Consider the following 17,116-nt stretch of genomic DNA (forward strand, 5'->3'; position numbering starts at 1 on the left):
GTAAGCGCCAATAAACTGACACTTCCAACCTCTAAGGAAAGGCTGCCAGCATGAATCTACCATTGTGCGCGAGGAGAGGAAAGATGCGTTTGGTGTGCTAGCAAAAGGGGACTTTTGTAAACAAGCGGAGCACAACCTAAACGTGTTCATCATCGTGAAAGCATCGGGGCTGCCACGCCCGGAGAGCACATGCCTTCGGGGCCGAGGAGGAGTTGCTGGCTCCAGAGAAAAAGATCATGAAGGGACACACCATAAACATCTCAAACACAGAGGTTTCAACAGGAAGGAAACAGCGCACCTCGTCACTACTTATTCCCCTAGTGGTAAGGAAAGGCCAGATCGTGAACGTGTTCGTGTGTTTGCGAAAGGGAACATAAACCCCAATTCTTCTGGCTGTTTGGTGTCTTTGTCAACTCCAGGCCAGCCGGCCGTGCACAAGGGCCCGGGAAGGGAGAGGGGCCAGGCCCTTGTCGCGCCGGTGCCATGGCGTTGCGTGTCCCGCGACTGAAGAATGCGAGTGAGGCTGTGGTCTGCCTGGAGCCTGCAGCCCGGGAGCCAAAGGCGCCCCTCAGCCCCAGGGCAAGTCCAGCCTGGCTATCCACTGGGCGCCTCCATAGAAGCGGCCGGCCCTGATGAGGAGCCCCAAGAGGAGTCCCACGATGGCCGGTCCGGTGTTGTTGCCTCTGATGGATCTAGGCTGCAGGTCTCCCTTTGTGGGGTATCTGACCGGCTCCTGCCTCTTGCCAGGAACTGGCTGACGTCCCAGCCGGCAATCCCGACCCCCTCATACTAAATTCCCAGTGGCAGCAGACATGTGACGTTCATAAGGGTGGCTAGGAGTCAAATGAATGTTACCACGATGGCAGGATGCGACGGAGAGCAAGTTGCACCTACCCGTAATTTATGATTCCCCAGAAACTGACTTTCGTGTTGGTGGTGGTGGTGGGAGTATTTTTCAAAAAGAAGGTTTCCTGTAACCAACCTCTTACGAAGCCAAGTCCAAGGTGTTTTGACTATTCGGATCCACCTTGATAAAGGTGGACGGCAGTTGAATAGGTACAGTTCAAGAGAGGGACAGAAGAGCTCGGCAGCGAGAAGGCAGAGTTGGAAAACTCATCCTCAGTCTCTTCAAAGGGTCTAGTCCCACTGCAGGATTTCAGTGCTCACGACACTCCCCCCGCCACCCGGGCGACAAAGCAGCCCCTCCTCACGAGGGAAAGCGATTCCTCTTGCACTGCGCCGCCGATAATCAGAGACCCACATCTTCAGCCTCGCGACCCGACTGGATGAACAAAAGGCAGTTTCCCGACTTAACCCCAACATCTGATTTAAAGAAGCGGGGAAAAAAGCCCTTGCCCATTCATTAACTGCAGGCATTTTAAGGGGGGGAAAATTCCTTGCAAAGAAAAAAAAAAGAACTTATGGCCAAGGTATGTAAATTGGGACTGAATTCTATAACCACAGAGCAAATTAATTAAACCCTTGTGAAAATCCACGAAAAAGCACTGGAGATTAACAATGCCTATTACTCCTGGCCTTTTATATCAGCTTATTAGAAATAAATAATAAAACACCCATTAAAAATGAAGTTTAGATATAATTATATTCCTCCTCCCTCCAGAAAGTATCATTTAAAATAACTGAAGAAAATTGATTCTGAAATCCTACCAATTTCCACTTGGGTTGAATTTTTGTTTCATCAAAGACAACAAATGTAATTTGTAAAACATACAGCGAGAACAGTGGCAGCAAGGGAAGTCCTCCTTGATTTAGAGTACCTGGTTGAAGACGTTAATTAAGCAAGCCAGAGTATGGTTTTGATATGGACCTGCAGACTCTTGGAAAAAAATATGTAGAAGAATTTGTATTTTAAGATGAGTTTCTGAGTTACAGTTTCTGTCAGACACATTAGAAGAACAGAATAGTGTACTTCATTCCTGATGTGCCTGTAGAAAAGTTAGCCAAACTAGATCATTGTCACCAGACATTTTTGCTACTGTATGGCAAATGCTACAGCTCTGCCCAGAGAACTAGTGCATTAGATGATACAGGGGAAAGCGGAAAGGCAAACCATCTTGTTTTTTAAAAATGAATTTAGCAAAAGTGAGCTGCAAACTTGACATTTGGGGTGGGGGTGAGAGTGGGATTAAAAAAGAGAGAAAGAAAAAACTTTCAACTTTAGATCTAGAAATGCCATGGGCTTTTATTTCCATGGGAAATGTTTTCCAGCAACAATTTCTCCCATGGCTTCTTTCTGGGCATGATTTGTGCGTGTGTGTGTTGGCTGGTCTTATGCCTTCCCTTTCATGGGATTCTGCTTTTCTGTGTGTGGAAGATTTTTTCAGGTCTTCTAGCTTTGAGCTATTTAGGCTACAATTGTGCTGAAGCGTTTAATATTCACATCTTTTTTTCTTCCCTTGTGTCAGTGTTCTCAAGAATCTGTTGGAGCCAATTTATTGATGCATTTTCAGAGTTAATATGGTAATCAGCTCTCATGCAGACTAAACAGCATTCCCCGGCTCCAATCCCCGCATTCCCCTCCCCCAAAAAACCCTCAGCAAATTGCATACGTGTTCCCATGATGCGGACAAATAAGTGAAAAATAGGTGCTTACAAAGACACTCAAATTCTACAATTATGTAAATGTAACTGGGTATGGGAGAAAAACCTGAGTTTGTTTTGGGGTGTTGATAGTATGTGGGTGAAGCCCCCACCACTAGCACCTTCAACAACCGCCACTAACATTCCGGGATTCCCATATGCATTAAGCAGGCATCAAGGGAGTCAATGACTGGATATTTCAATCATCCATAATTTGTCCTTTCCCACAAATCATAATTAACGTTCTTAGAAACAGGCCACTTTACTTCCATTGCTGTCTGGGTTCCCAGTAATGGTTTTCTAAGTTTTAGATGTAGATGAGAACACTGACCTCTAAAATTATCAGGACAAAAGTCCTTCCATTCTCACCAGAGCAGTCTGTGATTGTTAAATCTCTACAGAAACATAACCCTTAAATTTCCACAATCAGATTGCACCGGATCCAAATACCCAACAGGTATCTGGCCGTTTGCAGAAGATTTGGTTGCAATGTAACAGATATAACACTTGAAAAGCCGCTTTCACAGCTCAGTGATGGCTGTACTCCAGCATTTACATGGATACCAGCCTATGATGCAGAACTAAAACTGACCTTTAGGGGGAAAATGTCAAAAAATCACTTTCTTGTTATTAAAACTTGGTATTCGCTGCGTCTAATGTCTGTCTAACGTCTTCAGAAATGCCACCATTAGTTCAAGGGAACATTTACCTGTAGAGTGGTGTGAACTTTGAGTACAGTTAGAACTCTGGCAAACACTACGTAACGAACAAAAATTTCATCGCTGACAATTAAAACATTCCTTGGGGAATTCCCTGGCGGTCCGGTGGTTAGGACTCTATGCTTTCATTGCCAGGGCCTGGGTTCAATCCCTGGTCGGGGAACTAAGATCCCGCAAGCCGCGTGGCATGGCCAAAAAAAAAAAAAATTAAAATTAAAAAATAAATAAAGCATTCCTTGTGGCCAGAAGCTTAGCAATCAATAGCAACAGAAATACATTAATCGCCTGCTCACCTATGAAATTGTTCCACTCGAAATCAAGATCCCCTTGGTTGGCCAAACAACCTCTCATGATGTTGGAGCAGTAGTTGTAACAGGGTTTCACAGTCACGAGACCTTGGCAGTGGGAGCAGTAGATCATCTTCAACAGGGCATGGGTACACTGGGCTGTGGGATTTACCTAATTGGGAGAAGAAAAAGACAACGGTGGGGCAAAGATAGACACAGCAATTGCAAGTCTATCAAGTTGACTTTGGAGGCTTGGCCATGAACTTCCCTTAAGAATGAGTCGTGATGGGTCACATTTAGCAGGCCTGGCTTGCTTCCTGAAGAGCAAAATTAGATAAAGAAAAGGGGTATGCTGGGAAGAAGGCGGAGGTAGGGGTGAACACTGAATTACCTTAAACAACAAAGTTGCATATCACAGACACACTCAACTACTCACACTCATTTTAAACGGCTCAATGATTTCAAAGTCCTTTTACAAATAAATTTCCAGGATCGCCGTAAGACGCAGTAGTAGAGGTGGTCTTTACCTGCCCGCCATCCATGGCCAGCTGTGGCCTCTCCCATCACTGTGTTTGCCTTGCCAGACTGGAACTCAAGCACATCTTCTCTTCAAACACATTGACTACAAGACTGCCCTTTCAAACGTAAGCCCCCAGTCAAAGTTTAGAAGGGTACCTCGTGTGTACTCCCTTCTGTGCCAATAGCTGCACAGAAGACAAAATTAATGTAGCCTACAGGGAAGAATGTGAATAAATTTGAACCTGGGGTTCTGTGAAGGCCGTCCAAGGCTTGGGAGCAGTACAGCAGAGTGCTCAGGGAACACTTGATGAAGAGGTGGGACTTCAGCTAAATTCTGAAGAAGGGGTTGGATTTATTTATTTATTTTTAAAATTTTCATTGAAGTAGAGCTGATTTACAATGTTGTATTTAATTTTTGCTGTACAGCAAAGTGACTCATATTTATATTCTTTTTCCTATTCTTTTCCCTTATGGTTTATCACAAGACATTGAATATAGTTCCCTGTGCTGTACAGTAGGATCCTGTTGTTTATCCATCCTACATATAATAGTTTACATCTGCTAATCAGAAGGGGTTGGATTTCAATGATCAAATGAAGGGAGAACATCGCAGTTAGGAAGAATGAAATGAACAAAAGCATACATGGTACTGAGCAGACCGTGGAATCTTAGAACGGGGTTGAGGAATTATGGGAAATAAGGTTGGCTGAGTATAGGAAGGGCTGTGTATGTGGCCAGACAGTAAAGGGGATTGAAAACCAGGCAGAAATCAAGACACCATATGGCAGGACACAGGGAGCTACTGAAAGTTCATGAACAAGGGAAGAGGCAAGGATGAAGGCGGCACCGAAGACGGATTGGACTAGGCGTCCTCTGTAGAGAAATGAGACTTGGTTTCATCTTTCTTCAATTGTTTCACCTTTCAATTGCACTTCTATAGGGTGCAATTGTTTTGGGCATAGAAGAGCCGATCCCATCCTGTCACTCATTTCCATCAATGCTTAGAAAGGATCATGGCCAGGATCACAAGCTGGCAGCTCCCCAAGAGTTCCTGTGTTCTCATTCTCTCTGCCCCACCCTCCCCTTTTGGAGTCAATATCAGAGGATTAGTGCATTCCTCTCTATCAGTACCAACCAGCTCCGCAAACAGAGACTTCTGAAAGCAGATACCACCGCAGGGAACAGATGCTGGGATGCAGGGCAGTCCAGCAGTGCACTTCACCTGCTCTGGAGCGTAACTTTGGATACCACTTATCAACAGTAGCCTTAGGAACAGGAATGGGGGATTAGCACCATCAGGAGACAAACTTCACACTGTTAGGCTCCTATCTGATGTACACACACACACCCTCTTATCTCAAACAGAACTCTAGCCTAAAAGGGGGAGGAACATCCAACAGGATGGTAGTTGTATACACCGAAGTCAAGGTTCCCTGCGAACAATTAGGACTTTTCCACAGTTTTAACCAGTGCCAAATGTTTTCCTAGGCAGTAAATTAGTCCTTTTAACTACGCATTAACGTACAGTAAAATCTTGGCTAACCAATACCCTGGAGGAATAGCCAATCTGGATAGCTCAGTTTCCTGGACAGCTACAAGAGCATGCCTTTAACGTCACAGAGAGTTAGGACTTTGATACTTTCCCACCCCCTCACTGGACAGAGGAACAAACAGGCCTGGAGAGAGGAGGTGGTCAGACAATCATAGAAGTTGGAAGGGGCCCTAGAGATCACTGAGTACAGCTCTCATATGTGAGAGATGAGAAAACCAAAGCCAAAGAGAATAATCGACCTGTGGGCAACCACCTCACTGCATATGATTCTAGCGCTGCACCTTAGCAAACACTGAAACGATTTCCCACATATATCATGTGTCCCTGCCTCTTTAAACTGAATATATGAAACTTGAATCTTAAGCATCGGTAGTTTTCGGCTTTATCTTAAATTAGGTTCCACATTGGTGAGACTGCCAAAATGGCTGGATTTTGGAGAGGTAAGGAGTTATGAAAATGCCTGTGAAAACCAGGTTAGTGTATGACATTTTTTGATTATGATGCTTATCAGGAAACGATGGACTTGTGCGAGAAAACAATGTAAAAAGTTAACATGTCAACAAGCAGTTACTGAGCGCCTACTATGTGCCAGGGATTATTCTGGAATGCATTTGTGATTAGGTAGCAAGGCAAGTAGGAATTTCTAGACTATGAGACCTGTCCTAGAAAACACAAAGAAATTTCCAAATGGTATAGACCTTTTGGAAATAAGAAAAAATTTTAAACTCCACAATTGTGCTCGAGAAACACTTTTGGCTAAAGAAGTCCTTTCCCCTTCTTTCTCTTTTTTAAACTCTAGGAGGGGGTTCACCATATCCTTGGTTCAACTGTAAGTCAAATCATTTATGCAGTAGGCCTTATAGGAGTATCCTAAAATAGGTTGATGGAGCCTCAAGTTATAAAAGAGAGACCAAACCAAATGACACAGTAGAGTTTTATTAAAGGAAGATTATGAAGCTGGGTTTGGTGGAGTTTTTCCATTTCATTCTTTGGCTAAGTACTGGCTCATGTTCTGCACATGATTTGTTGTGTAACTACTAAAAATGATCACAAGGAACTCAGCTAAAACATGCTATGGAAACACTAAATAATACCAGAACTGGGAAGTTATAAGAAAACTGGGATGAGAAAGGACATATGAAATAGCAAAGTTAGAGAAATTCTGTCTTTCATCTCACAACCACTAATCAGACTACCATGCAGTGTTTTTTACATGAAGGGAATTCAGAACCTGGGAAATAAACCCCTTGTGTGGGATACAGTAGAAAGACAAAGGTTTTTAAAACAGTCATGAGAACTAAAGAAATAGGGGTCACCTGCAATGCTCACTCCCCCAGAAGTGATGAGACCACCCCCCAGGTCTTGGGTCCCCATTCTCACTGACCTGACCAAGTTCAGGATGGTGAACACAAAGCACTAAGGACCAGCTCTCCTTTCTGACTCTGGACTACCCCAGTGGACAAACAAAATGGCTGTCTCTCTTTTGGAATCGTCTATGGCTTCTCGGTAAAGAGCAATGTAGGTTGGTCAACAAGCCAAAGGAATACTATTGCACTGGGAAGAAAAAGCCTAATAGTATACAGTACTTCAATTTAAAATCTCCTGTGGAGTTTCTGGTAAAATCTAGCATCTCCTTGATCCAGTGATGGCTCTCGCTGTCATGTCATGATATACCAGGCCCTCAAGGGTGCTCCATTACAAGCTCTCAATGGTCTCTCCACCATGCCATGGGCAAACCTTTCACCCGAAAGTAGATATAATAGTAGACTCGTAAGCAGATATAATAGTAGACTAAGTCATACTGTGTTCTGGGGATTTAATAATTTTGAATATAAATTCAACTTCACTCACATTCTACTCCCTTGTAACACTCAAAATCAATTACTTCTCTCAAGTCCCCAAATAACTTACTTACTGAAATAATTTACACCAGAAGACCCAAGACTCAGTGGTAGATCATGCCACATGGGGATTAACAAAACGGGTAATCATACTCTAAGATCTTCCTTTAGTCCTCACTTACGTACTGATTCTCTATGGCATGCCATGCCACTTAAAATGATCAATCTGATTATTCCTTTGGGTCACAGGTCTTGACTAACGTTTGATATGTTTTCCTTTTATTTAGAAGGGTCTGTGAGCCCAGATGTGACTTCCAGAATCCTTGGGGCTGGGGGAGGAGTCGGGTAGGGGATAATTATGGTTGCTTTTATAAAAGTCAGATTTTTCAGACCTCACTTAGCAATTAAATAGTTATTTCTCAAAATGACATTTAGAAAGAACTAAAGGAAGGAAAAGGAAAACTGTACACTCCTCCCTTCCTCCTTTGAACCACTGACATAAAGAATGGGTTAATGGTCTCAGAGAGAAAATGCTTATTCAGTTTCTATGGTTTCATGATCATGAAGGTCATGATGTTAATACTGAAGAGAAAAATATTCTGTTCGATGTCAGAATTAATTTTCTACTAATAGCTTTCATTGGACTTTATTGCTTTATATGATATAGAGTACTTATTATGTACCAGGCTCCGTTCTAAGTACTTTATTTGTATTAACTCATTTAAGCTTCAAAATAATCATAGGAGATGAGTATTATTATTTCATTTCACAGATGAGGAAGCAGAGGCCCAAAGAGATTAAGGGACAAACACAACATCTTCCAGTAGATGGCCAAGATTGGAACTGGGGCAGTTTTGTCCTAGAGCAGGTACACTCAATTTCCTTGATGTATATCTTTTGAGTGCCAGACTATCGGAACCTTGAGGGCAGCACATGGGCCTGGTCCTTCTGCATAGTTCCCAGATCTAACATAGGGTATCCACACACAGTGAATACCTCAGCTCTGGGGCTGGATATTTTCTAGTGAGAATTTGCAGGTTTCAAATTTACTGACCAAATGAATCAGTTTTTATGTTGATGGGCAAGTTAGGATGCAATTGTTCTACATGGAACAATATCTGACTGGACAACTATGGATGAGATGACAGATTTTTTAATAATGACTTATGTACTCAATGCTACATCCTTACAATGGTTCAAGATGCTACAGGGATGAGAAAAAAAAATATTCACCAGAGGTAGACACAAAGAACTCAAAAGCTCAAGTGAACACTGCTGGACACGAAGAGAAAAGAGGTTACTGGAACAAAACAGGAAACTATATATTTTGCCAAAGTTTTGACAGTTTGAAAAACTTGCAGCTAAATGTAGCAGAGATGATCAATTTCTACTAGAACGTGGCATATTATTTATATAAGAAAAAGGTTTTAACATTAATTATAGAAGAATGAGATGGCTTGATTTGTTTACTTTGGGGGACCAGTATGATAGAAAGGGAACATCGTCTGGACTCAATATTCCTTTATTAACTCAAATCAAAATCAATCTGAGTTATTGAGCATAATGACAATACACTAATAGCCAACTTCCAAGCCTTATGAAATCTTTCAAGACTGACTAAGGTGTTTCTAAATGGTAAGGTAACAAAGAATTTAGATCTTAGGAGCTAGTCTATGTTTCATGGTAAAAGTCAGTGGAGGGGGAGGGATCCTCATTTCCTTTTTAACTTATTAAGACTCTTTTAAAAATACTCATTCCTGCGTTCCTCAGGATATACATTTAACGTGACATCTGCACTCCATTTCTGCTATAAAATGCCTTTGCAGAAAAGTCCTTTTCTCTGCAAAGACTCTCTTAATATAGATTGGGATTTTCTACCAAATAACCTGCATTTTCCAAACACCACATTAAAAACTACTGCAAGCCGCCTGAAAAAAGAGAAATCCTGGAACAGAACTCTTCACACAGCCTGGATCTCATTCCAGTAATTCAGAATGAGCCTTCAGCCACATTACACAGTGACGGCAGTCAACATGCGGCACTCAAGTTAGAAACACATTTCCTTCTAGTTTCTTCCAGTTCCTAACATACATTCACTGCAACATTTTCCCCCTGCACTGCCAATAGTACCAAACAAACAGAAAGGGTCTAGATTTTTATCTGTTCTTGGTAACATAAGCACCCAACAAAAATAACAGGAAATCGTTCCCCAAATTATGGTCAAAGAAAGAGATAGGGGGACTATCAAAGAAAGAGATAGGGGACTTCCCTGGTGGTGCAGTGGTTAAGAATCCGCCTGCCAATGCAGGGGACACAGTTTCGATCCCTGGTCCGGGAAGATCCCACACGCCGCGGAGCAACTAAGCCCCTGCACCACAACTACTGAGGCTGTGCTCTAGAGCCCGCGAGCCACAACTACTGAGCCCGTGTGCCACAACTACTGAAACCCATGCGCCTAGAGCCCGTGCTCTTCAACAAGAGAGGCCACCGCTCGCCGCAACCGGAGAAAGCCTGCGCGCAGCAATGAAGACGCAACGCAGCCAGAAATAAAGAAAATTAAAAAAAGAAAAAAAGAAAGAAAGAGATAAGGAACCCAAACACGCTGTGAGATGTGAAGGGTTTATTCAACAACTTCCCAACTCGGTTTGATTTCAATACACAAACGTGCAAAGAAAGAAGGTGGAGATTCTCCTATGTCCCTGATAATAGGATTTTAAACACATAACAAAAGATATAAAATAAGCTAGGATTCATTCAGGAATATTTGGAGCCACACTGTAGGTAAAACTGAAACTACATAAATGCTTGAAAATAAGTCTTGTGTTTTAAATCAGACTCAGTTATGATAAATTGAAACATCACTGTATCCGCCTCCTTGTAGAGGGCTCTATTATTGTTTTGAGAGTATTCAGTCCTTGACACTTCCCACACCCCTACCTTCCCCATGTCCACCCCTGTATATATTATAGTGTATAGAATATATATATTATATATCCCACCTTCCTCTTTGCAATTCTAGTCTTTAAGGTTGTGTGTGAAAAAGAATATTAAATGTTGAATACATATCTACACTTAAAAGCTTTTTGTATTGCTCATTTTTTAAAATAGACATAATGATTTGGGGAAATGGCAAGCTAATTTGTGTAGTACTCTTGTAGGTGTCGGGGCATTGCGAATAGACAACAATGAAGGGGGATCAATGGAAATCGTTTTCAAGGCAGGACAGTCATTTAGACATCACAAGGCTAAGGGACCGATTTCTAATTACAGTCCCCGGAGTTTGGGGTTGGGGTATAGACACAGCCCCATTATGTCAGTGTTAATTGAAACCATGAGAATGCAACTCTCTTTGGCATAGGAGCTATTAATTTTCACGGTGCATGTAACCACTTGTGCATTTTTGAAAGACCACAACAGACTTCACCCTTCCAGGCAAAACTGCTGCTGCTAGCAGGTAAATAAGAAATGTATCATGAACGATGACAAGTAAAGATGGAATAAGTAATACAAAGATGTGTAGCACCAGGGTATTCGTGAACCATCTGTTCCTAATTAAAGGGACTTTTCTGAAGTTTGAATTGCAAAGCTCAATGGAGTAAGCTGAAATCACTGGATGTCTGCGCCCAGAAAAACTGAAGCAAGGCAAGTATACTTCAAGTAAGAAGTGAGTTTCTCCTGAAGTCAGTTAAGCTTGCTGCTGCTAATAGCCTTTAAAAGGTTTAGTGATAATCAAATCATTGCTCAACAAATAACCGCAACTCTTTTGTTGCAAAAGTAAACTGGAGAAGCAGGGCATCTGCTCATGAAAAGAAAGTGTGAACATCTCTGAGTTAAGTATGCATAACTAGTCCCAAGACCACAATGGTTTTCATAGTTGACTTTAAAGACTTCTTTGTAGAAGAAATGGGTGAGGTTCTCCACCCTGAAGGGTCTTTTTCAGGCCCAAGGTAATTAATTCTACTGGACACCAAAAGAAGGAATGTATTTCTTGGGTTGCTCCAGTTCCACCCGCCAACTACATTTGGGCAACAGTTCCTACATGAAAAAACATTGCTTGGGTCCCCACACTGTTACAGCTTACTAATTTTTCTCAATCAAATGTAGATTATTTTCAACATGTTCAATTTGAAATATGTTTTTCATAGCCAGATCATTTACTGTCTTCCCCATACCACTACACCTTAAATTAAAATCTCTGTTGAGCTGGTACTCATACTCCAAAAACGAATGTAATGAATATTTTTTCAAATGTGCAAGTATTCCTTTCCAGCCTTCTAAAAAGAAACATTACACTGATGATATATTTTTACATAATTTGTGTTTTGGCGTCTTTAGAAACTGATTTGATGCTTGAGTGTTCTTATTATTATGTAATTTAGATATAGCTCAACCTAGTTGAAGGGTTTGATTTCAAGTCAGTCCTTAAGTCAAGAAGATGCTCAGTAGTAAAGCAAAACATTATTTTTTAAAGTTTCCAATTACAAACACAACATTTAAAATAGTCATATTTCTCCAAAACAGATATACAGGTGGCCAAGAGGCACATGAAAAGATGCTCAGCTTCACTAATTGCTGGAGAAATGCAAATCAAAACAACAATGAGGCATCACCTCACACAAGTCAGAATGGCCATCATTAGAAAGTCTACAAATAAAAAATGCTGGAGGGGGTGTGGAGAAAAGGGAACCCTCCTACACTGTTGGTGGGAATGTAAATTGGTGCAGCCACTATGGAAAACAGTATGGAGGTTCGTCAAAAAAAAAAAAACACCTAAAAATAGAGTTACCATATGACCCAGCAATCCCACTCCTGGCCATATATCCGGAAAAACACTCTAATTCGAAAAGATACATGCACCTCAGTGTTCACAGCAGCACTATTTCCAATAGCCAGGACATGGAAGCAACCTAAATGTCCATCAACAGACAAATGGCTTAAGAACACTTGGTACGTATATACAATGGAACACTACTCAGCCATAAAAAGAGAATGAAATAATGCCATTTACAGCAACATGGATGGACCTAGAGATTATCATATTAAGTCAAGTATGTCAGACAGAGAAAGACAAATACCATATGATAGCACTTTTATATGTAATCTAAAAGATGACACAAATGAACTTACTTACAAAACAGAAACAGACTCACACACATAGAAAACAAAATAATGGTTACCAAAGGGGAACGGGGTGGGGGAGGGATAAATTAGGAGTTTGGGATTAAAAGAGACACACTACTATATGTAATATAGATAAATAACAAGGTCCTACTGTACAGCACAGGAAACTATATTCAAATCCTGTGATAAACCATAATGGAAAAGAATATGAAAAAGTGTGTGTGTGTGTGTGTGTAACGAGAAACTGTACACGAGAAACTAACACAATATTGTAAATCAACTATAATAAAAAAAATTTTTTTAAGTCATAACAGTATTTTCCACTAAACAATTGGCAAGTAATGTTTTACTGAAAGTAAATTGAGCCCTATAGCTTGTATTCATTGTATTCTCATATAATGATACAAACATCTCTCAGGCAGACATGAGAATACAATGAATATAGAATAGGGATCATTTCTCCAAAAATTTAGGGTCATATTTGGAAATTAACTTTCTCAAACAACTTGACAAAACTAAGGTACACAGAAATGTCTTTCCTGCTTTAAAAAAATTCATACCAAAAGCAACATTGGAAATTGTGATTACTTCCTTTTGGGTCACATACTGTTTATTGCACAGGTAAGTAAGGGTGAACAGTCAATCTTATTGATTTCCCACCAATCTTACTGGTGGTGAACCAATCTTTTTGGTTCTCAGTTAATTCTGGGAACCATGTCAAGAAGAATGCAATACTGGGAAGCCTCGAGTGTTTATTTACCCTGGGAGGTGGCATGACGTGGACTAGACTTCTAGCCCTCAATCTTTTAACCTGCTTCCTTGGTTCGACCACCACCTTCCCCCTCAAGTTAGGGGTTCTGGAATCTCAGTTCTCTAAAGGGGCCCCAACGGGGCTAAGGGAGGCTAACACCACCGCAGGCTTGTGTCAGCCTGGTCCTTTTTCCCAGGAATCAACTCAGAGGGGGGGATGGTTAATGTAAAGAAACCACTTTCAGACACTTGCAAAGGGTGTTCTAGTCCTTGCTTTTCTCTTTGGCACACACATGCACACGCACATAGACGTTCAAAACCACATGGCATGCATGGACTTCCCTGGTGGCACAGTGGTTAAGAATCCTCCTGCCAATGCAGGGGACGTGGGTTCGATCCCTGGTCCGGGAAGATCCCACATGCCGCGGAGCAATGAAGTCCGTGCACCACAACTACTGAGCCTGTGCTCTAGAGCCTGCGAGCCACAAGTACTGAGCCAGTGCGTCGCAACTACTGAAGCCTGTGCACCTAGAGCATGTGCTCCGCAACAAGAGAAGCCACCGCAATGAGAAGCCCACGCACCGCAACGAAGAGTAGCCCCCACTCGCCACAACTAGAGAAAGCCCGCACGCAGCAACGAAGACCCAATGCAGCCCCCCCCCAAAAAAAAACAAAAACAAAAACACAGCAGCACCTTTCTGCCTATTCAGCTTAGGATAAATGCGAGGAATTGCTGAAGGAGGGCAGATGTGTTAGGGGAACTACTATGTAATTAACTTTGATCTGGATTAACTGTGCATTGTTTAGGGACTCTGACACGAGCATCTCCAAGATTAATAATGGTTGCAGAGGCGGGGGCAGCAGTTCAGGATTCAGACTATTCCTTTAATTATACCCATCATCTCCCTACTTGCTCCCACCCACCCCTCATATGCCCCAACAATTTTTTTTTTTTGCAATTTATGATGAAAATATCAGGAGGAAAAGGAGTGAACAAAAACGTACTGTAAGGAATTGTTTCCTGATGGCGTATGGCTGGGAAATGGGAGCACACACAACTGTAATAATGGAATGCAACCAACCAACTAACACTAACATCCCCCAGTGCTAACGTGCAACAGCCAGTAAGCACCTAATTTTTAAAATACACTATTCTTTATCTTCACTCTGGTAAACGTAAGGTTCCTCGCTAGGGGGACCATGAATCCTGGTCTGCCCGTGTTATCTGGGTATAATTGTTTTTAAGCACCTCCTGGTTTGGACAATAAATTATATGGCTACCCTAACTCCGAAAGAACTCTCTAAGAAGCCACTGGATTTATATTTTACTGTTAGTATCGTTGTCTAGTTTCTATTTTGACCACTCCTCCAGTCCTCAAAACAACCAAATGGGCTAAAATTTGGCTTTTCCTTTGAGGGCCTAAAGGTAACAGCACTAAGATCAGTCCTGCAAAGATAACTTTGCTCCAGAATATTCTATTTCTTCACTGGCATTGAGTCACAGAGGGGTAGAGGTGGAAAGGCCTTCAAAAGGTTTTCAAATTTCATCTTTTTTGGGGGGTGGGGGGAGTGAAGGAGCCATAGAAGCTTTTCCCCCTTGAAATCATGTTCAAAACCCTACTACATACAACTGAGGAAAGCAAAGCTTCCCTGGTGCAGCCAGGAGATAAAGGCACAGATGCAGAGTCTCGCCCACTAGAATAACCCTGTGTCTCCCTTGTCTCTCCTCAAGGAGGCCCCTGGGGTACCTCCTTAGCTGGCTCCAAAGAACAGTCTGAAAAATACTGGTCTGGTCCAATTCCTCTAATTTACAAATGAGGAAAATGTGGCTCATTTCATTTGCTCTTTCCTGCTAGTACAATTCCATTCTCTTTCCTGGTAATTCTATAAACAAAGCCATTAAGTCAAGAGCAGGTGGTCCACGTTAATTGTCATAGAAAGGTCTGTCTTCTAAAGGGCTCTGAGTATACCTTATAACAAGGAAACATATAGTAATGGATGTGAAATTCTTTTCTAGACTTTAACTAGCAGGCTCAAACATAGTCACTCAAAACAACCAAATGTGGAGTCTATCTGTATATGTTTCTTTCTCTGAAGGAGAAGCAGAATAGGAACTGAAAAGAATATGGAGGTATTAAATCCATTTTTTGCAAGTTTTTTTGTTTGTTTGTTTGTTTTTGTGGCTGCACGGCATGTGGGATCTTAGTTCCCCGACCAGGGATCAAACCCTCGCCCCCTGCAGTGGAAGCATGGAGTCTTAACCACTGGACGGCCAGGGTAGTCCCTAAATCCATTTTTAAAATTAAGGTTCCAAAGTGAACACGTATCCTGCTTCTAAGAATAGCTACCAAAGAAACCACAGGAAAGAATGATGTTGATACGTGAAGATGTTCATCGCTGTATTGTTTATAGCCACATGATGCACATGTATCAGGACGAAGTGTAGGAGAGAAGAGGGGAGAGAAAGATGAGAAAAGAACAGAAGAAAAAGACAATTACTGTTGAGACGATGGAATTCTACTGACTTATTTTTCCACATCTCCCAAACTTTCTTTTAACGTGAAACAAAAGAAAACAATAACACAGAATGCAAACAGCGCTTACCACCGAGACTTTGCTCACTACATCTCTTGCAACTGCTAAGCCCTGAGCAAAAGTGCGGGCTGCTACAAATGCACGAGTGACCTGGAGCTTCAGTTTCCGAGGGACGTCTCCAAAGGGCTTCAGCTGCTCCGTGTACTTGCTCACGCACTCCAGATAGTCGTCTGTGAAGTGGTACTGGGAGTTCACCAGGCGGAACATCCGCTCCAGGAGGCGGGCCCAGAAGTCATTCAGCATTTCTTCCAGGTTCACATTTCCCGCCACATAGTAGCGCTTCAACTCTTCGAAGAGATCTTTAAATAGCTCGGAATTTTGCATGTACAAGTGACCATATGTCTTCACAAACATGTCATTCAGGGATTTCTCCGCATTTTCAAGTAGTTCTTTGAAGAATTCTAAAAACAAAACCAAAAAAGAAAGGGTTCTCAGTAATTAAATAACAGAGTGCTTGCTTTTCAGGTAAATCTGAAAACTGGAAAAAAAAAATCCTGAAATTAAATTGGAAAACATGCTTGTATATAGGGTGAATTTCTTTGGGGGAATTTGGCATCTCTGATCGTTTGTCAATGAAAGGAAACCTATGTCACAAAGTCACGTGTGTCTACGTCTAAGAGAGGGGAAAAAAATGAAACTTTAAACGGACAACTTCTCAGGACTCCCTCCCTTCCTCCTTTTCTCATTTAGTCACAAGGTAAATAAAGAACTGGATAAAAATGGATACATAAAGTCTAAAACATGAGGTTTCCCAGAACTTTTTACTGTAAGAATCTAAACCAAAGTGGATAATGCCTCCTCATTGTAACCTGACACCAGGACAGGTGTTTTCAAGACATGCTGTTTACTTAGACATGATTTTTTTTTCCTTTTCTCCTCCTTACATCTACATGACATATAAGAAAACTGCCTGGGAAATGCCTGAGGCCAAGAAACAGAATGAAACACGCCACATAAGCAGGAAAAGAACTTCTCAGGTGTTCCCGGTGACATTAGTATAAAGTGGGATATCCAAGGTGACCTCGGGTTCCTAAAGGATTCATACAGTAAGACCATGAGATTAAGATAACATGGAAAAATAACTGGGAAAAAAAAAGAATACCTGTGTGTTTTGGGTTTTTTTCAGATTTA

The 17,116-nt window shown here is 41.7% G+C and overlaps 1 protein-coding gene across 1 annotated transcript in view; it reads right to left on the reverse strand.

Moving 5' to 3' along the window:
* The window catches only part of GPC4 (glypican 4), a 108,892-nt gene that overhangs the window by 5,775 nt on the left and 86,001 nt on the right, over positions 1–17,116 (reverse strand). Inside the window, exons 3-4 of the mRNA XM_036840572.1 lie at positions 15,995–16,386; positions 3,614–3,779 (exon numbers count right to left, since the gene is read on the reverse strand). Of these exons, the coding sequence (XP_036696467.1) occupies positions 3,614–3,779; positions 15,995–16,386 (558 nt within the window). The remainder of the gene's footprint in view (positions 1–3,613; positions 3,780–15,994; positions 16,387–17,116) is intronic.

This window comes from Balaenoptera musculus, chromosome X, assembly GCF_009873245.2.
Source record: "Balaenoptera musculus isolate JJ_BM4_2016_0621 chromosome X, mBalMus1.pri.v3, whole genome shotgun sequence".
NCBI lineage: Eukaryota > Metazoa > Chordata > Mammalia > Artiodactyla > Balaenopteridae > Balaenoptera > Balaenoptera musculus.